The sequence below is a fragment of the Pagrus pagrus genome (genome assembly GCF_965226575.1).
Source record: "Pagrus pagrus genome assembly, chromosome: 3".
NCBI lineage: Eukaryota > Metazoa > Chordata > Actinopteri > Spariformes > Sparidae > Pagrus > Pagrus pagrus.
Genome location: NC_140187.1, coordinates 10,430,846 through 10,453,379, shown reverse-complemented (window position 1 = coordinate 10,453,379; position 22,534 = coordinate 10,430,846). Strand labels below are relative to the sequence as shown.

Sequence of the window (22,534 nt, the reverse complement as noted above, 5' to 3'; positions counted from 1 at the left end):
CAACTTTCAGTCTACTCGTCCCTCTCCTACACACCTGGCTCCTGAAATAGATTTGCAAATTATTTTTTCAGTTTAGCTTCAAACATTAAAAAATTGAAAAACTAAAATGATCAACAGAATGTGAAGGAATATCAGTACACCTCTACCAACCGCGCCTGAAAACCTCTAGACCGCTAACTTCGTGGCTGACTGAGCTAACAAGCTATATTGCACATTTAAGGGCTCATTTCTGAGGTATCAATATATTATTATTGAAGCGTTACATACAATTGGAACTTGTGTAAAGCGGGAGAAAATAAAGGCTAACTTGACACGTGGAAAATAAACTGATTTATGAATTAATTAGAGGTACACTGTAATACTGGTGCAGTTCCAATTACTCAATTTGCCATCGAGCTGCTTTCTGTCCAGGAGAACATGAGAGTGTTTCACGATGTCTTACTCTGCGCTGTTGCCATACGTCCAAACGCAGGTGTAACTAATAACATTAATCATGGATGCATATTATATTCAGATGCTCAGGTGTGCCAGAGTGCTCGCAGTGTGCATACTGGCTCATTGATCCACCTAATTGGAATGGAGCCATCATTACTGTTATTACTTACACCTGTGTTTGTTCTGCTATATTAACTCAAGATATCATGGTGAGATAACTCATAATGCACCAGAAACACAAGGTTATAGTAATAACAGCTTTTGGATTCATGGGAAAACAAACTGAGTGTATGCAAAACAATTTTTTAGGATTCACTTTATGTTATCTTCTAGCTGTTTTCTCCAATTTCGAGGTGCTTGTAGTTTACTTGAGTATTTCTATTTTCTGTCAATTTATAGTCACCCAATGACATTTTGAAGGCTAATATTGTACTTTTACTCCACTACATTTATTTGCTAACTTTAGCCACTGGTTACTTTGCAGATTACATATGGCATCTAATGCAACGTTGCACATTTTAAGTTTATTTAACGCCGATTGGATGATTCCAGTGATCAGAAAAATGCTGAATATCTGATCTGATAATCACCCAGTCTGATACCCAGTCAACCAATAGATAGTCCTACATTTCATATTCACGAATCCTACATTTTTTTTTCTATAAAATTACTTTTGATACTTAAGTTCATTAAGGTAAGGGAGCCTAACACCTGATAAATAATACACGGTTATTTTACCTGTAGCCTGCATAAAGCCAACCAGAAGGGTACGATTGCAGAATTCCCAGGTGTTACAAGGATGTTGTATTGTAATAACAACTTAATATGTAAAGAAAGTGCCACCCCTATTAAACAATTGATCCACCAGAGTCAAGTCAGCAAGTTTGCACCCTTCATAATTATCTCATATTCAGCTAGTAGAGTAGAAAACCCGCATGTCCTTTCATTTTAACTTTTCCACTGTAAGAAAACCTGAGGTGGTGGCCCCACTATCCCTGGGTGCACCCTGGCATCACCTATCATCACCCTGTCACCCTCCCCGCTGGGTGGCTATGCAGAGGCAGTGACGTCACCAGGCTGTCTCTCAGTCCCTTCCTGCTGCATCACAACAGCCGTTAGTAGCTCGAGTAGCACCAGTGACCGGGGGGACAGGATATCCACAGCGAATTCATTGATAATATACCTCTATTGACGTTGCAACATTCAACAACGTCCTAACACGGGGGTAGCCGACAGGAACTGGTTGCAGTGCGATCACCCCGCTCCAGCTGTTGGGATATGGCCAGGCCGGAACAGGTTCTGCTCTTGGAGCCTCAGCACGAACTGAAATTCCGAGGTAAGAGGGGAGGGCCCGGCTTGGACGGGAGGGGGGAGCTGCCTCTGCCTGCGGGGTTAGGAAGGGGGGGGGGCAGGACAGTGTTACGGTAACCACACCGGAGAGAAGCCGCTGTCCACATTTTGACAATATCGCCCTCGTTTGAAGGGAATAAGACTGCTCTGAAAGGACGGCAGGTCAACTGACAGCTCGGCAGCTAGCTGGCTAGCTAGCTGGGTAGCTAGCTGGATTAGCTTCCGACGGCTAAGCTAGCCAGGCCCTGTCACACATTTCTGCTGCAGCAACTGCTATTAAAGCGCTTTACGAGTGCGAGACACTAAGCGCACGTCCACTGGGAAATAGCACTCATAAAGAAAATATTTGACAACGTAATTGGCTTTTAAATTTACAACCTTTCATTTCACATAAGCTGCAACATCCTTAGCAGGTGTAGCTAGCTAACACCAGCACGCTCTCTGATTGGCTGTCTCGCTCTGTTGGCCAGCCAGCTGTCATTTAATAACGTGACAGCTCACAGGACCAAATAACTGGGCAGCTTCTGGCTGCTCAATATGTCTTAACTACGGCTCATCAACATGCCCACCATCCTTATCGTTTGGGCTTTACAGTCGCTTAGAGACATTTCAGTAAAGCTCGGCATTTGGCTGCAAGATGTCACGTTGCTTTAGGCCCAAATAATGTTACATAAACATATGGTATTATTGTTTGTGTTTTGCAACAGATAACAGAGATCCTGCCACAGCTTGATATATTGCACCTTGAGCTTTGGAGTAAGATTCTTCACAGTTTAATATGTTTTTTTAATTATTCAAAGAACACTAATCAGTAATGAGGTTAGGATATATGAGCTGTAAGTCTCGCAAAGCAAAACAGTGGTGTTTGGTTGATGATGCTCAAAACACCCATTAAATCAAAAAGAAATGTGCCACTGTTTACCCCAAAAATCCATGGGGTTCATTGTAGTTGGATGAGCTTTGGCAAATCAAACCAAACTGATTTGTTAGATCACAGTATGGTTAAGATGACATGCTGGTTATCTGTATCTCTCATGTGAACTGTAAGGTGGAAGTACCATATTGCTGGGCATCAACATTGCCTTATTTGTGTTTATTTTTTTTTAACTTTGATCATAGTGTAATGGCACATTATGCATGTATTCAACAGGTTAAGGTGTAGTTATGCTTGAGCCACCCATGTGTTGCAGATATTAATGAAGTAAATTGTATAAGCAACAGTATACAATGGCGTGCCCTGGCAGAGGGAGATAATGAACACAACAGAGGTTTGTTATAGAGCTTGAGCGATGCCAATATTAATATTTTTTTGCAATTATCCCTCAGTTGTGGTTATCAAACTCTTGTGACATATTAAGGTCCAAGGTTAATTTATTTGACAAAATGCCAGCTGTAGTCCCTTTGTTGCAACACAAGACAAAACATTTTTCTTAATGGTGGAGTGCAGAGGATGAGTTAAGGAGTTGCTAAGAAGATGCTTTTCAATGTGGTGGTACAGCAGCAGATACTACTGTCTTTTGCCTGATGGCAGCAGGGTGAAGAAGAGACTGTGGCATGGGTGGGTGTGACGGAGGCAGGAAAGTTTACAGTTAAACAATAAACTTACTAAGTTACTGGGAATTAAATCATTATGAACCATCCCACTGTGTCTTTTTCTGCATTACAATCTAAAAAATAGTGTAAAGAAAAGTTTTTTCTCACTTGCTTTAACTTTGTGAGATAGGGCGTTTTTTTTTTTACATTTTCGTTTATTTCTTAGGGAAAAACGCATGGACCTTGATGAAAACAAACAGGCGTATTTAGGGAGCTCACTCTATGAGGGATTGCAACTTAATGTGGCTCCTATATCTGTTGAGCTTAAATTATAGTTAAGCAGTTCTGGGTGGTTTAAAATTTAGGACTATTGAGTTTGATATTGGATTAGGCTTGATCGAATCAAAGGAAGTTGTTGGGACTTGTTGGAGGTATGCGCTTTAATGAGTCCCATTCTAGTTTCTTACTGACAACAAGTGTCATGAAAAGACCCAAAAGGAGTAATGTGTTAGTCCATCTCTCAATACTTTGACAATTTTCATCTGCAGATTAATACATATCCAATGTAGCTGTGAGTATTAAAAGCATCAGGACTACGTGGGATTGACTGAAAATATTCAGTCATCATACTAAAGGAACATGCCATGCGGTATAACACGTGGGTTATTTTGTATGTCCTGAATTGTTTTTGTTGGAATAAGCTATATCATGCTTTGGCTAAACAGGCAATACTTGTTAATATGATGAATTTGTTGTTGGTTTTGGTGTTCTCACGGGATTTGTTGACAATAAGAAAAACCAGAACATCACCAGCTTCATCCTTTTACTGATAACTTGGCATGAAGCAAACACACTGTTGCCATGGTTACCTATAGTTTAATACACCTTGTGCAATGATTTAGAAAGGAGGTATTGAAGCGGTCCACAGATACCAGCCCATCAGAAGAAGTATGTTACATAGGCCTATATCAAGTGTCTAATCAGATGTGTTGATGCATGCATGAGTGTTATCCAGACAGAAGGACCTATGTGCCTTCTCAGTATACTAGACGACACCACAAATCACATGCCAATACTCAGGCTGCAAGTAATACATAGGCATGCAGTGTGAAACTTCAGGAAATAGATAGTAGGTCTCTTAGTAGCAACTTGTTAGGCCTAGACTCAGGCCAACTGTTGGCCAAATACTTTTAAGTGTTAGAGACTGGACTTCGTCAGGGGTATTATTGACAGATCTTTACAAAAAAAAATCCCGGCTTCTCACTTTTTATCAGCTATTAATAAAATCCAACCTTGAAAGACGACAGCTTCAAATATCAGCTCTTCATAATAGTTTTTAACTGCAGTTTGCGGTTATTGTGAGTTGGACGCTATCCCGAGAAACTTTCAGGAAGTAGTAGATCAGGTGTACAGTAGTCGGTGGCGTGAGTCCCTTTCATTAAAAGCCTTCAGAAGTCAAGCCAAGCCTGTGAGGGTCTGAATTTCCTCTCTGTCTTTGCTCAAAGGGGAAGGGAAGTGTCAGTTGCTTTGGATGTTTGCAGAGCTGAAACTTTAGCTTGAATCTGGTGTATGTGCTAATTCTGAAATAGCTCCATGTTCTCATACACAGCAAGGGTGCCTCTCTAAACTCTGCTCACCGTAACAGCTACCGTAGTGGCCTAATTTGTTATTTTGTAAGAAAACTATACTTGATTAGAAGACTTGTCCTGGCTGGAGTTTTGGGGTTTGTAATGGTGGCATAAATCACAGGTGAAAATCTAATTTGGATTACTGGAGGTTTTTCAAAAATAGCTCGGTTTAATGTCAACACTTGCACGAAGTCATGATGAGTTGTGTTTTTCCAGAGAATATCTACAGTGGATTGAAAAACGTCATCTGACCGTGTCCCAAAATCTAAATCAACCAATAGACATGTCTACTAATATGTTGGTGGGTCACTAAATGTGATGTGTATCATATAAAGAGCAAAGTGACATTTCCTGCAAATAAGTTAAGACCTTTTTCAAAGCGATCGAATCATTTTCATTTGTGTTTGTTATTACTGTAAAGTTCCAAAATAAAGTTTCTGCAAGTGTGATTGATGTAAAGTGTGCGGTATTGGCACGCTGTCCGCTAAGTTTGGGAAGTCATACATTCATTCGTCACGGCCCCTCACTTGACTATGATTTAGCTCTGCTCTCGAAAGAGGTACTGGAAATACACAGGAGTGACTAACGTTTGCCAGTTAGCTCTCTGGATACATCGCGCTATGCAGTTTCTGGAGTCATTAAAGAAGCTGTTGCCAGAAATAACAGGAATAAATTAATGACATGTAACACTGTGGTTTTGTGAGGGAGCACTTAGGTAATACAGAATGAGATTTGTTGGAGTTTAATTGAGGATAGAAGTGAGTGTTCACTGCCTACAATATGTGTAATGTGCTGATAATATCAAAGAAGACTCATTAGACTCTGGACTCTCCAGGGTCAATGCATTAGCCAGATTAAGTTTGCACGTGTTGGTACTTTTCTTACTGTACTTGTGAAAGAGTTCTCATATCCAACAGATTTTCTGTTAATGTCATTACCACCAAAATGAAAAAAAAAACCTTACACCAAAGAGGAAATTCAATCACCTCATTTGTCATTTTAGGATGAAGTAAAGTGTGAGTTGATGCTTGCGTTTGTGGCGGGTATTGAATGTGAGTGCAATAACTTTACTTATGAATCTTCCTGGTGCCTCTGGACCTCTGAATTGCCGCCCACGTCTTATATATTTTTCGCAGCAATGGGCGGCTGTAGCTCAGGAGGTAGAGCGGGCCGTCTAGTGATTGGAAGGTCACTGGTTCGAATCCCGGCTCCCCCCAGTTACATGTCGAAGTGTCCTTGAGCAAGATACTGAACCCCAAATTGCTCCTGATGAGCAGTTTGGCGCCTTGCATGGCAGCCTCCGGCATCAGTGTATGAATGTGTGTGTGAATGGGTGAATGTGGCATGTATTGTAAAGCGCTTTGAGCTGTCCGAGAGGACTGGAAAAGCGCTATATAAATGCAGACCATTTACCATTTAACTGCTCAACGCTCGCTTGTCAAGTTGGCTTTTGAGACTTTGGTGGCAGGGATAGTAGTTGACATCTTACCTCCTGTTCATGACTTCTGAAGTTTAATATTTTATGTTTACTACAGTCATTGTGCTGTTCTCTCCAAGAAAAGAAAAGTCCTATCTTGTTGTCATGTTATGGCCTGTTTATATTTATCTTTTAATCAACAACTAAAATTTTATGCCCTCAATGTTGCAAAAGTAAACACAAAGTACAATGTACAAAGTGACAACACTATATTAGACTCATGAGCACAATAATAGCAAAGTATTTAGGTACATAATTAATGAAAGTGCCCCCAATTCTTACTAAAGCTTTGAAGCTCTAAACAGTCGCGCTTTTCACACGGTTGTCAAGTGTTGCTGCTGCGTCACGTGATCTAGAGATTTGGGGTGAGGGCTCACCTCTTTCTACTGCAACATGCGTGCGGTTTTCGGCAAAATAGACCTGAAAACGATCTGTAGACAGACAAATCCACATCATACCAGCATTTCACAGCAGTTTTAATGTCTGTATGTGTAAAATATTTCACAGACTTGAAGACGATACACAAAAAAGGTGAGGGGCAGTTTCTTTCCTGTGCCAGTTTCTTTCATTTACTTTCACTTTCTCTCCCACCCACCCTCTCTTTCCCCCTCCTGCTTTTTCTCGCTCTTTCAAAGGGGATAACGGAAAGTCACGTCATCTTATTTATTGATATTTGTCAGAGGCAAACTCCATGTTAACAGGCAGGAGCCGCGCTGCAGCAGCAACGCAGCCTATCTCAACACAAACACTCGAGTGAGCAGCAGCAGTTCAGCAACGCAGCCGCCACGCAGTACACAGGCATCCAGTGTGTCCAGCCTGTTATAGTTATGATTAGCTGGGCCATGCAGGGTGATTGGTGGGTGAGTTGTTGGTTATTCCTATGCCTCTCCTATATTTCCCCTTTGTCATGTCCCCATTTCTCTGTACTCCCGCAGACTCAGACATTATCTCGAGGTCGAGAATTACCTTGACCAACATATAATTTAATAGCCAATAGAAACGATCAGTCATAAACAGGATGTGGCTGCTGTGCAACAAGGATTTTTAATGAGGTTAAAACCAACAAAATGTGTCAAAACTAAATGAAACTAGCCATTTACCAGACAGTTAAAATACAAGTTGTTGATACATGTGCGAAAAAGAGCAAAAACATCATACCTTCGTAAAAGTAACATGGAAAAAGTTATCGACTTGACTTGCCCTGCAAAAACCACTTAAAATCTAGTGCTTCAGTCCAGATGGCTTGTTCACTTAACCTTCGCTCACCTTTAAATGTGGCACAGTGTTGATTTGCAGATTTTTTTTGTTGTAAGGATTTTCAGCATTGTTGACAAATCTGTGCAGCTAAATACATCTGGCCTCGTGAGAGCCTCAGAGAGATGTGGCCTGCATCGACAATGATAGCTGTAATTAGCTGAGGCCAAACCGCCTCAGCTCCTCTGATCATGGTTGTGCAGTGGTAGAAGCCTGTGATTTATAGATTTGTACACGCTGTTTACTCTTAGAATTGATTCTCTTAATCAAGTGGACAGACGAGACATCGTTAGTTGACATCAAATCTAAAGACTGATGTTAAAAGAGAAAGAAATAACAGATGGTTTCTTGTGCATTCCTGACATAATAACAGATAAATTCTCACCAGGCTGTATCACTGAGATGTAAAATTTTAGGGTGTAATGTGAGAAACAGACAACTCCAAGTCAAACTTGCATTAGTTGCATTGGCAGTAAAACTCTGTTTATCCAAACGTCAGGTCAAATAAAGAAAATATGCGGCAGAAGGTCTAAATTGCGGGCAGCAGATTGAATTTGTTATAATTAAAGTCACATCCAGTTAAACCACATTTTAATGTGTTAACATACATGTCATATTGTTAACAGGCTCTACCCACAGGCATTTCAGTCATCTAATTTATTTTAACCTTGGCCCCAAATAAAGCTCAGATCAGCCTGTTTCTGCACAGTGTTAAAGTGTTTTACTGTGTTAAATATGCGGCAGAATTTCCTGAAATATGGTTCACAAGTGTTTCAACATGAATGTTGCCATATATTACAACATACTAATTACAATTTACACTCTTCGACTGAATCAAATGAAGCTCCCACTTCCTTGATATGTTGGCGTAGAGACATACTGTTTTCATTTTATATAAAGTGCTCCGTCTGACAGCTTTGCTGTTTATTTTTCTGTTTGTCAGTGTATTTTCATTCAGACTGGTGCTTTTTCTGCAGCAGCAGATGATGGATTTGCATTTTGATTTATTTTGATCGTTTTTCTCTAAAAGACGCTCATTTGCTTCGATTATGTCACTTTCTTACGGCTCAGTTCACACACATTACAAGCTCCTTTGAGTTTATTTGCCAGTACTAGTTTTATTCTCCATCAGTCTGTGTACATGTGTCATTTTCTCCAGCCATTTGGCGTTCGAACAATTCAACTGACGAATAGTATTTTGAAATTAATGTGTGCGGTGAGTGAGATCACAACTTCTTTTTGGCCAAGATCAAAATTAAAATTTGAATTGATGTTCCTATGATTTGTTGCCATTTAATGGGACTGGTGCAGTTGCAAGTTTTGCCTCTGCCTTTTTTTTAAATATTTCTTTGCCTCAGCAATCTTTGATAATCCTTTTTGCTTTTGCTGTCTGCTAAGGACATTGTATAGCTTTTGTAAAAGTGTATTTTGTTAAAGAAAACTTCATGTTTTATAAGTAATGAGTGTTTATCTTCTGTCTTCACAGGTCCATTCTCAGACGTGGTCACCACAAATCTCAAGCTCTCCAACCCTACAGACAGGAATGTGTGTTTCAAGGTGAAGACGACAGCGCCGCGCCGGTACTGTGTGCGGCCAAACAGTGGAATCATCGATGCAGGCACCTCAATCAACGTCTCAGGTAATGATTGAGAAAGCGGGACTGAGTTCGGGTCATTAAAGTTGCCTGAAAGTTAACTTAATTCACTAATGTAACATGTAGCTGCTACCATGAAACGATTAGTTGATTGCTGGTCAGACAAAATAATCAACTTGAAGGTATAATTTCTGGTAAGGTGTGATGGATATGTGTTGTTTTTGTTGAGATACACTACATGGTTGAAACTGAAAATTATAATTAGTTGTTACCCTTATTTCTGCAGCAGTGACTTAACGGTTTGAGCAATTTTGTAAGAAAGAAAAGTAAAAATTCCAACTTCTTAAATGTGAATATTTGTATCTTGATAATCTCTCTAGTATCCTAAATAGGTTTGCACTTTTTACATGAACACACATGCTACTCCTCTCTTGTTACCCTGCACTCCCTCGTCCTCTCAGCCCAGTCCCTCCTGGCAGGCCTCATACCCAGCCGTGCACTTCGAGGGAGACAGGTACAGCTAGTGTTTCCACTCTGTGCCACCTCTGCCATTTACAGCCACAGACTCATTTTACAACCTCCCTGATCTGGTGTCAACAACTGCAAACTGTGTCACTGGGGCCTGCAGTCAGCAGTCAGCGAGACATCAGCACAGTCCGCTCTGTGAGTTGCCATCATTTTTAGCCCTTATTGGGCTGAGAAAGGTCACAGGTTTGAGTCCCAAAAGGAGATTGCTTTTCTGAGAATGTAGTTAGGCAAATATATGGCATGGCCAGTATCGACTTTCTGTCTAGGCTGTGTTCAGGGACAACTCAGATTTGTTCTCCTCTGTTTACTTAGAAGCACAACAGGTAGTTTGGTTCAGATATTGTGTGCTTTTAAATGAAACACACATTAAGTTGCTGGTCTGTTAAAGGCCCTGCACACTGACAGTAAACTGTACGCTGTAAACTTGTACATGTGATTTCACCTATCTTAGTTGATTAGACCTCTTCTCAGGAGTGGGTGTGTGGGTGTGTACAGTACCGATTGACATTTCTGTGACTCCTAATGCAATAATGCCTTATTGCACCTAATAGGGTGGGACAAGAAACACCAATATTAATGGTTGTGCTCCACACCCTCTGCCCGTTGGACCTATCCCATTTCAATTTGGCCAACAAAACAGCTCGTGTCGCTAATGCCATCTAGAATTTCACATGGCTTGTTGTAGCTTTTACACATGCATTACCATGCGTTTCATTATATTTCACTGTCCTTTCTTAAATAAACTGACCACCTTCAACATGAGCAGGAATCTGATCAGTCGAAATGAATGAAAACACCGCACATAAGCCTCATTTCGCCAAAAGTACTTTTGGTATAGCACCATTTGAACACAAAATCTGTTTTCCGTTTCCACCAAGGACCTCAACCCTTACACTTTTCCAGCAGATGGGAAACAAAAGTGGAAACTGAGAAGCTGATACATTTATTAACTGACACACAGTGACCATAACTGTACATCAGTGCAGGATTGACAACTTATACACATTGGCACATAAACACTGCTTGGTTGTTGTTGTTGTTGTTGTTCTTTTGTGAAAGCACAAATAGTCATTCACCAAACTAACATCACACTATCCATATTGATTATCTATAACTTGTTGCAGTTCAGTTTGTCTCGTGTTTCTGTCCTGTAATTTTTAACAAAGCAGCACTAAAGCTACATAGACATCCACTTGCATCAGGGTGCAAGGGAGCAGTCTACCTTCATCCTCGAGATGTGTCATTTGCTGGCTCAGCTGAGGATAAACACACTTCTTTTGAAGCTTAACCCATCTGTAACTGTATATGTTCAATGTAGCCATGACCACAGGAATGTTGCTGAGGTGGATTGGTGTTAATGTAGCAGCATCCAGTGGAAAAATATGTGGCGTGAATGTTTAAAAAATCCTTGTGTCCACAAATATTGAGCTTCAATTGAGAATGTGTCAGAAGTTTGTCTGAGATAGTTGGGACATGTTAACATACCAAAAATTGAAGAAAGCAAAATATTATACCACAATAAAAATCAGTATCATTAGCTTCCAATTACACTAATTTATTGTGCGCCTTTGTTATGACAGGACAAGAAAAGGATGATTTTGTCTTTATTGATTGACAAAACATTTCTGCTAATATAAGACACACTTGGTCGGTTTGCTATTCTACCCACTGAATAGATTCTTATAACACCTTTGTCTCTAAGTGGTAGCTGATTTTTTTGTTATTTCCCACCCTGAAAAAGGTTTCCGAGTGTCAGTATTTTTTTTTTACCTCTTAAAGATTATTGAATTAGATGGACCCAGGAGAGCACAATCAGAGGTGTGAGATCCTGCTACCCTGAGAAGTCTGAATATGAATGCGTTTTATGAGAGTTAGCTCTTACATCCTGGTGAGTTTTCCCTCCAGGCGTGTATCGCTTGTAACTCTGGTTGACTTCACTCTCCTCCTCACTCCCACGCTATGCTGTCTCAATAGGTTTGCTGCTCTTTGACCAGGTTTTTGTGTTGAGTAATACTGGACAAAGTAGAAGGGGAGCACCCTTTTCACAAGCGAGACTATGAAAAGGCTACCGTTATAAATATGGGTGTAACAATAAGCCATATAGTGTTATGTGTCAAATCATTTCTTGTTTTGTGTCACATTGTTTCCTAACGAAGCAAATTCACCTCATATCTTGTTCTGAATTGTTGTTGATCAGTGCAGTGCTTCAATCGATGAACTGAGACATCTTTTTGTTTTTTGGCACATTTGTTCCTTTTTTTCTTCAACTTTTTTTCCTGTTATGCTGCCGAGTATTCACATTAAATGGGTCAGGGAAATGCTTAGGTTTTAAGTTTTGTACTTTTATCGAAGTTGAGTGACATAACTCTTTGAAAATGGGAATGTAAGACAGATTCCCAGACGCTAGTTACTTTTGCTTCTGTTTTGAATTGAGCCACAGATTTTAAGAAAAGTAGAAAGGATTAGGTTGTCAATGAAGTTGTCATTCAGTTGTCTGAATGTTTGTTTTTTTCAGTAAAAACTACATTTGTGATGCAGAAACAACAATATTGCGAATCATATCGCAGTCATAATATTGTTTGTTGGCTGGTTTGTTTGTTTGTTTGTTTATTAAAATCCCTATTACCTTCTGTATTCAAACAGTAGCTACTCTTCCAGCGGGCATTCTTTTCACTAACAACTTCATGAACAAAATTATATTAATACAAATCCTTTGCATTCACACTCAAAGAAAGACTCAGTACATTAGACAAACCAAGACACACAGCAATAAAAACAAACTTAAAGCCTGCCTAATGCATATGAAAGCTTTAGATTAGTTTTTTCACTCATATTGTGTAACCCTAGGTCACTTTTCAAGCAAAAAGTTACAACATTTTCTGTGGTTCTAGCTTCTCGTGTTGCTTTTCTCTCTTTTTATATCATTGCAAATGGAATATCTTTGGTGTTTAATGTCAGTTGGACAGAACAAGACATTTGGAAACACATTTTAACTTTTTTCTGACACTTCATAGACCAAACACATCATTAGTTGCAGCCCTACAGTAGTGAATCTTGTAGAGACTTATCTGTAATAATTCTATTGTGTATGTGCTGTCGTTATGAAGGAACAGGAACCACGGGTGAAACTTTGTAAGCACTTCAAGGTAAACAGTTAGCGAACATGTGAGCATCTCGTCTCATGGGACACAATTAAGTAGAGGCAGGAAAGGAAAGTTTTCTTGCCTCCCTTCCTCACCCCTCTAATGGTTCCATTCATCATAAACAAGCATGCAGGCGATTACCATCCTGCTTGACTACAATTAGCCTCTGTGAGTTTTATAAATGGTCGTCCAGTGTGAGGGAAGAACACTAAATCATGGCATTAGCAGAAGTAGCTTTTTATAAAAGTGTGTTCAAAGACTGGAGATCAAAGATGATTTAAATCCCCTTTCCCCCACAGTGCCATGTTTTTTTAATCTCAGGCTTTTTTATTTTATTCACTGTTGCTGAAAGAGCTTGCATGCTTTCCTGCCTCCATTCTCCAGTATTGTCCCCTTGGACTCCAAGGTAGATGGCCCCGCAAATTGGGTCTGACTCAAACAGGACGTTCTCAATCTGTTCATGCCGTCTGTTTCTGGTTTGCGATTATTGAACTGCCCTGATTGCTGTAATGGTGCACTACATCTCTGAGGTTTTCCACTCTGGGGAGAATTGGCATGTGTCGTATATTAAACCATCCTGATAGCCGTGCCGGCTTTTGAATTAGGAGGTCATTTCTTTCTAGTGAAAGCCAAAGAATCACGCAGGCATTGGTACTGATGTCAAAATATGCCTTTCAATTACACCCTCATTTAAGAACTGAAGTCAAAGGAGACACAGATCACCAATCAATATCCACTTCCATCCCCTCTGCTCTTGAATGCTAACATAAGAAAGTGATCATTGTAAATCATTGTTACAGCTTTGAAATACCTTCTCAGTCATTGGAATGACATCAAATAACACGCCACCGAGTGAGCGGACTGATGTGGTGATGGGTTAAAGAAGTATTCCAACCCCACACCTGCTTTCTGTTAGAGCGATATGTAATGTTAAGAAAGAAAAGGACAGGGTTGGAAGCTGTTAGAAAGATTACCCCCCGGGGTATTAGCAGATCCGTCAGTGTTTCTCTGTCATGGTAACACTAACTTAGAAATAAATCATCTCCACCAGTTTTTCCGAGCAAGCCCAGAGCCTTGAAGACGTGAAGGCCCTATTTTAACATTTGACAAACATATGGGTATTTGATACTCACTAATTCCTCTTTAATCCGAGAAATGGACACAGTAAATGGAGAGTGATGGAAAGTTGCTGACAAAGAGAAGTTACGGCTTAATCGCTGGCATTCCATAAGTGCTTGTTTCGTATTTGGTGAGGCAGATTGTAGCCACAAATCACATTGTATTCCTGTCTCAGTGTCCTGAGGATGACAGGATGGGGAATAAAAAAAGGGAAATAAAACTGAGGGACTCACACAGCAAGAAAAATTACTATAATATTTACGCGGGGGCTTCCTGTTCACACTGTGGGGGCTGGGAAGCATCCTTTGTCACATATCGGACCCATTACTCTTTAGTTTTCTGTTTTTAACTAAAGAAAAATAAATAATCGTGAATATGCGTAGTCTGTGTCTATGTAAGTGACTTAGAAGTAGTAGTCGTAGTATCACTAATGACCCTGTAGAGCAGTGATATCTTTAAATGAAGCAGTGATTGTCTACAACCCCTCATCATAAGTCACACATGTATAGAAGCTAATAAAAATAATATTTTTAATCACATAAGCAACTGAATATCTAATTTCACATTTTACAACTTATGTTATGCCACTGAATTCTTAGCTCTTCAATATTTATCTTCAAAAAACCATCTGTCTGAAGTCATGTGTTCTGAGTTACCCTCTTTGTAGATATTTAAAGTTGTGCAATTTCAAAAACGAAGTATTTTATTGGCTCACAAATTCAGATAGAAAATACACCAAGAGATCCAAAAATGACAAGTTGAATTTGAGCAATTCAGTTCAGTCAAATAATACATAAACACATGAATTTTCTATCTGAATTTGTGAACCCATTTTTGAATTACACCACTTGCAACCCTGCAGGGTTGCTCATGAGCCCTTGAAGTGATCCCAACCCCAAAACATTGTCCCAAGTTGTTTTAACAATCCTAAACACTCTGCTTTGCTGTGATTTTACAGCATGTTTTAACATTTCTCTTCTGGAGGGTGAGAGAAAACATCCTGAAATCTTTACCTTATTTACCATGTTTTCCTTCCTATGCCGACGCTGACTGTCTCTTTGTTTTTCAGTTATGCTGCAGCCTTTTGACTACGATCCCAATGAGAAGAGCAAACACAAGTTCATGGTCCAGTCCCTGTTAGCACCTCCTGACATGACCGACATGGAGGGAGTGGTGAGTGTATCTCCTTCCTTAAATCATCTTTCACCATCAGCATATTTTTAGCCACAAATGCTTTAAACTAAAATGCTTTGCACACAGATGTAACTGGGTTACTCCTACAGCAGACACTGTAATCAACTCTGGACAGGAAATACATTCATAGAGATTAACTGTAAGGAAAGAGGCAATGGATCAGCAACTCTCAGCCAGGATGAGAGGCTGTGTCGCAGTGCTGACACACAGCAATAAAAAACACAATGAGCTCAGTCCAGTCCTTACAGTGTGTGTGGTCTCAAAGTCATGCGTCTGCGATCACTGGCCAACATACTTACAGTAAATCATCATTACAGAGAATTTGGTATGATGTTGGGACTCACACTCACACAGACACACATAATCACCCTGAGTGACTCTTACAAAAGAGATGCTGCACTGAAGTAGAGCCTGAATCCTGGTGGGTTACTGTGCAAGCCTGTGACTGTGAAGTTGTATTAAAAGCACAACAGAGACAGACTGCAGTCCTCCTGGTGGTTAATTTCTCTTCATTGTTGATTTACACGAGATCTGGGGAACAGTGAACAGAGTAGATCTCCCTGATAACAGTCCAGCTGTTTATGAAAGTGTTTAAAATGTATATTGATAAAGAACACAGTCTGAATGAGTATTTACAAAAAGATAATCCTACTCACAGATACATTTTGTTTAGTTTTTTGGTTTTTTTTCCGTAAACATCAGGCTGCTTATTTGGGATGTTCCTAACAACTTTCCCTGTTTGAATTTCCCTGATGTTTAAACTAAACTTTAAACTTATACTAGTTGACTAATGCAAACATGAGAAAACACTCAGAAAACAGTCAAAATTGAGCGCACTTTATTCTATATGGTTAAACCTTGTCTGTTATCAAATTCAAAATCTCCAAATCATATCATAACCGAGACTCAAAAGACTTCACACAGACAAAAAGGAGTAAAGTAGGCAACAATAAAAACACCTAACTGCACTAACACGTACAAAACGTGGACAACTCTTTATCCATCATCGTTGTCTGGTGTTTTTGCTAAGTGGCCTCAGACCCTTTGACAGCAGGAGGTGTATCTGAACCATTATCAGCAGGCAGCTACCTTCTCACACTCCCTTTGGTGCCTTTGATTTGACATCCGTCCCTTTGTCTTTATTCCTAACATGCTTGTACACTGGCTTATAACAGCCAAGAATCCAATCTGATGTGATATAAACATGTAACATAGAAAAACACACAATGGATTGTTCTGCCTCGATTACATAATAAAGCATCAATATGTTGATTGTCTTCTTTCTTTATTTTTTGTTCCCCGTCTCTCCAGTGGAAGGAGGCTAAACCAGAAGAGCTGATGGACTCCAAGCTGAGGTGTGTGTTTGAGATGCCAGCGGAGAACGAAAAGACGGTAAGCACACAATATTGCCTCATTTCTCTCCTCGCCTCACCGTGTCAGTTTTCACTGTCACTACAGATATATCTCAGACACTACAGGGAATGATTCGTGCTTCCTGCTCATACCTTCAAAATCACACGCCTCAGCAGGGTGCCACAATGTATTTTTAATTGTCATCCATTATGTATTGTGCTGCTGGATTTATTCCCTTTATTGCTTTTTTCTGTGGATGTTTGCTTGTTAGTATTTGACTCAAGGAGAAGCTGCATTATTTATAGATGATGTTTATTGTTGTTTTACAGCACCCCACCTCTTTACAGATCTGCTGTATCTGCCTTCTCTCTCTACGTCTCTATCCTCTACCCCTTTTTCACTAAACCATCTTAGTCTTCATCCTTTTCCTCCACCTCTCTCTCAGGCATCAGCTGCCCTTCAGAGGGCCACTTTGTTCATTCTCACATGCAGTTTATTATTGTTGTGATTCTTCTCAGACCCCACACAGCTGCAGAGACGATATCTCTGCTGGTTTCATGAACACAAGGAGGGAAAAGGACCCGTAGTAGCTGTTTTCAATTCATTACGAGCTGTGTGATACATATACATGGCTCCCAGTTAGCACTGTGCACCACAGAGTCCGTTAGAGGTAATGCTGATGGAAACCAGCTTGATCCACTTATGAAAGACACCCCTGAGTGAACACTCCAACAAACATACTGTAAAGATAGGGACTCTGTGTTCCTGCAGCCCTGTGTGTGCATATATACTGTACTGTACATGAAAGTCTGCAGGTCTCCAAATATAAATATAACATTTCACCTGAGCGCCAGCCAAGTAATGGGTCAGAATTGCCACGGAGACACTGTAGCAGCAACTGAAAACTTATTTTGTTGTAACTTGTCGCCCTGTGACCCACTTACAGCACGACATGGAATCCAACAAAATGATGTCGTCCAGCTTGCTGAAGTCAGATCCCTCCGCGCTGCCTCCAAAGTCAATGAGCTCCACCCTCGATGACGGGGAGGTAAAGAAGATCATGGAGGAGTGTAAGAGGCTGCAGATGGAGGCTCAGAGGCTACGGGAAGAAAACAAACAGATCAGGGTGAGTGTGATGACACGTGGACCATTTTAATGGTTTTCTTAGGCAGTAAAGACAAAGGTATCGCTACAGTTTCAGTCCCACAGATACACCCTTTGTGCACAGAGGATTTGTGGAGGATGAAAACTATTTATGAAACAAGTTAAGCTGATGAACAGAACTAAATCAATTAGCTAAAACATGTCCTGGTTAACTGTTTATTATTAAACTTAATTTTTTTTTCTTTTCCAATATTGCTCCTCACTACTTAGATTAATTGAAACAAAGCAAACCTGTGATGTGATTGATCAGTCAACCACCTGCTGAACTGAATCGGACAGATCCTGTTGCATCTCATGTCATTTTCCATGTGAGATAATGGGTTAAACAATCATCTAACTCATTAAAAATATGTCACCTCCTCTTTGTGATGTCGAATTTATCTAATCACAGAGTAGCCTAAGTGCTGGTACTGCAACACACTGGGTCGAACTGACACAGTGTTTTTTTATACAGAGAAAGGAACTACCTCATGTATTACATTTGCCAAATTTACAAGAGGGGATAAATAATTTGATTTAGCGTTCCAGTTAATAGAGTTAACTCACAAAACATGATTTTTTTTAAGGGAGTCAGTTATTATGTTGGATTGCTTGGCAGTAAGTGTTTTCATGTGGTGCCATACTGCTTTTAATTTTCTCATCTCAGTGTCTGTGAAATTGCCTTTTCTTTATCTTTATGTATTTATAACTGTGGCAATTCGGAAATGATTAGCTACACATCAGCAAGACGGTTTGAGATTTAAAACAATGTGTCTTCACTTTTCCAGCACACAGGAGCTTTACTTATCTTTTGTTAAACTGCCAACTTACTGCCAACCTGACTGAATGGCTGAATGATTACTTAATTATCAGAATTGTTGCTGACTAATTTTCTATTTTTTGACAAATTCTTCAACCTCTAATACATTCCTTACGGCGATTCTTTGTAACACACAGCACAGTTCAAACAACCTGTCTCAACCTCCTCAATCTCAATCATCAAAATAGCAGATGACATCACTGAACATACGTAGTCGCACCTGTGTTCCTTGGCTTATTTTTGCTGTGATTGATGTTCACAATCAAGATAAGCAAATGAAGTGGAAAATTAATTCACACAAATGACGCTGCGGTGTCCTCCGCCCTTTACTTAACTTCAGCAGAGACAGTAACTCAAGATTGAGGTTTGCATTAAGTGGAACCGCTCATATCCATAATCAGTGGCAGACCTCAGGGCTCAAGGCTCGTAAAGCAGTTCTGCAAATCAATGAGAGTGACATCAATCACAGTGATCAGTGAAGCAAGGTTTGAAATTGGGTTTTGTTAAGGTTTGGTTGGAAATATGTCACATGCACACACACACACCACAGACAGCAAAGAGAGAGTCATCCTCCCCTCAAACACCACCACCAACTCCTCCCCTTTAAGGTCTTGCCAGAGGCAGAACGACTGTTGGCTGCTCCTGCGGCTGAGATTAAACTAACAGAGAGCCCCCCCACCCGCTGCTGGGAAATGAAGTGTGTTAAAGCCTGGCGCCTTGTGCCGTCCTCCGGGGATTGGGTCAGATGAAGATTTAAGCAGATCCTATTTCTTTGAGCTAGTAAATAAATACGATCTTATCTTATTGACTGATTGACCGACTGACCGTCCCTTTTCACCGCCACAACCCTTCCCCCTCCTCCAACACACTTCCATCATTTCATCGGTATTTCATCGTTATTTCTTTTATCCTCCTCACACCTCTTTACACACTTTCTTTTCTCTCCCAATCTCAGGAGGACGACGGCCTGCGGATGAGGAAGAGCAACATGATGTCATCTCAGCACTCCTCAGTTGGCATGAAGAAAGAGGATGGGTTGAGCGCCCGCACGGTGGCTCTCATTGTGCTCTTCTTCATCGTGGGCGTCATCGTGGGCAAGTTGGTCTTGTAGACGGCAGCGCAGTTCGGCTGGCCGCAGCATGCTTTGATGGGGATGAAAACAAACACGGGATCTGGGATTTTGGATCAGAAATGCCATATCTGCTGGGTGGGGGGTGGTACTAGTTTTGATTCAGTCTCATTTATGTAAAAAAAATTCAAAAGTAATGTATGAGAAAAAAAGAGAAGCAGAAGAAATGATTCATCATTAATGAACAAACCTACTGTTACAGGTCTTGCCTCTACGTAATCATCACATAATCATTCTGGCCCTCTTCCCAAAGTTTCATGTATACAGATGACTGGTTCTGTGGGTGGGGGGTTAGTGGAAAAACATGATTTAATGCTAGTGATTCAAACCAATGGATTTTCTAACACCGGCGAGGTAGTGTTGGTGCGACTGAGTCAGTTTGCAATCGTGCGAATGTCATTTTAGTGTATTGTTGTTTCTTTTTCTAAATGACGGAGGCCAGAGCCTATGTATATGTATACGTAATCCCCCCACTGTACAGTATATCCAGGTGTTCCTTCCAGCTAAACCCCCTTTAAGGAAGGGATTGACCAGAGAGATGACACACACAGTCGGGGTTACACACAGGGCTATCAAACTGACTTCTCCAATCGCTGGCTTTGTAAAATCGGCTTGTCTGATTGTAGAGCATCCTCGATCAGTGTATGAAACACTATACCATAGGTATTTTCTATCCTTGTGTCCTTTTTATTTTCACTCTACCTTACTCCCGTCACCTGTCACTCAGTGCTCACCACATCCTCAGTTGTCAGAGGGGATGTTTGATTGCATGCGTTCACACAAGAGTGTTGCATCTGGACTTTTTGAATCTAATTTAATTGCTTTTATAATGGTGATAATAATGTGTAATTTGGCTGTAGGTTTGCACAACTACATTTTCTGATTTGTTTTTCTTTTCTCTCTTTTGTGTTTTTGTTGCATTTTTATGATTTTAAGTAATTATGTTTGTCATTTAGGGTTGAAGCATTTAAGAAGAATATTGCAGCTACCAGAAATGAGCTCCAGATTTGTAGGATTAGATCATTTCTGTCAATGTTCTCCAGATGAAAGTCTTGCCTTGTGACCTGTTTGGGCAAGTTATTCTCAGGCCAAGGCGGAGGTATACATACAGTACATTAACATATATATACGCAGGCACGCACACAGAAAGCATGCATACATATAGTGAGAAACCACAAACGGACAGAAGGTGCATGTCGAGGCGACTGGTTACCGAGGTCCTGTTAACAAAGAGACCTTGGTCTTTTCATGCTCTTTTTTTGTTTTCTCATATTTTCCTACTGAGCCATACATTTGTTGACATTCTGTGTTGTTCGGGGCAAATGTATGTCGGAGATCATCTGAGTGTTTTAAGCTGCCTGCTCTCCACTGCTGATGATTTTGCTGTTTTTCATTTTTCACTCCACTGCAGGCCTGTGTTCAGTTTTTTTGGTGTTTGTTCAGCATTTATCCGTTGCTTATTAACGTTCTATGTCCTCACTGCATTTGAGTTCATGTTCATTTTTAATGCACTATGATTAAGAGTGTCTCTCCTTTGATCTTCCTGCAGCATACAACTCTTTTTTTTTTTCTCAAGCGAGAGAGGAGAAAAAAAAGCATAGAGCCGAGCTTATATACCCTTGAGGGGACCACATGATGACGTTGTACTGTTCCAGAGCCAATGGTTATTTTTTTTTGTCAGAAAGAAATAAACAAAAAAAACTCTCAAATTGTTTCAACTCCAAATTTGCATGAGGAAAAAACAGCAGTGGAGAGCTTTGGAAAAAGAACGGGTGGTCATATATTTATGTCCACGTTAGATGAGTAGGCAGGAGCGTAGTCCCCCTTTGCGAAAATGACAAAATGCCACCATCTTTTTATGTTAAGTGGAGTCGAAGACAATGGATCTAACTGATGGGGGAGACATTAAAATAAACATGAACTGGTGTTTCCACTGTATCTCTGTTAAGTTGTTGGGTTGAGGATGACTTGCTGCTTAGAGGGAGGGCATAGCAGACCTGAGCTACAGTCCTGTCTCGGGGCTATATCAGACCTGGGTCATGTAGTACTTGCAGAAAATTCTTCTTGTTCACTGAATCCTGTTTGGAAAATTTTACACAAGGAAACCATTTCAAAATAACAGAATATACTGTAATTTGGTTATTTGAAGCATTTACCCTCAAAGTGGTGCTCTAAGTGGGATTAAACAAACAAAAATAATGAAATGTGAATACTAAGTGATCCAGGCCCGGCTGATAAAACACACTACACACTGACCTGTTCTGGAGTCTCTGACCATCACCGTGATCAATGTAAGCAGTCGGGAAACTGTTTTGTATGTATATAAATAAATAAATAAGTCTATCTGAGAAGAAGATTAATATTCCTAGTCAAGTAGTCTCTCTGGTGTATAAAAACAACCCAACCTGGTTGGACTATGTAGCATCTTAATAAATTAAATGAATAAAGCCCCTACCCAACCGTGTGAAGTCATTTCCTGGCTACAAGGTGCACATATATGAAATCACACAACATGTTTGCTTTAATTAAAGGTGGAAGAGAAGCAAGATTGATTACAAGTGGAAAACATTGTAAGGGCAGCACATATACCATCACGAAAAGATAAATACTGGCTATTAAGGCTCTCGTCACAGCTAGACCTGCTGCCACTGACATCCAAAGCCATGTTGGCTTGTTAGTTCCTACCACTTTGCTTTATTTGGCAGTACCACAATTTGCAGTGGGATGAGGGTGTTAAAATATATAGCTCCAGGAAAATTCATTGCCCCTTCTGCTTCTGCAATTGTCGAGTAAAATAAAATCCTGGTGATTCATCCTGTGTTATTGTATCATTT

At 40.2% G+C, this 22,534-nt stretch overlaps 1 protein-coding gene across 1 annotated transcript; it reads left to right on the top strand.

The window, feature by feature from the left end:
- The first annotated feature begins 1,523 nt into the window (after positions 1-1,523).
- On the top strand, positions 1,524-22,160 carry vapb (VAMP (vesicle-associated membrane protein)-associated protein B and C). Its single transcript, XM_084349103.1, has 6 exons — positions 1,524-1,771; positions 9,164-9,316; positions 15,131-15,234; positions 16,567-16,647; positions 17,555-17,734; positions 19,527-22,160. Exons 1-6 carry the CDS (start codon positions 1,714-1,716, stop codon positions 19,680-19,682), a joined length of 732 nt encoding a protein of 243 aa, XP_084205229.1. The 5' UTR covers positions 1,524-1,713; the 3' UTR covers positions 19,683-22,160.
- The last annotated feature ends 374 nt before the right edge of the window (positions 22,161-22,534 follow it).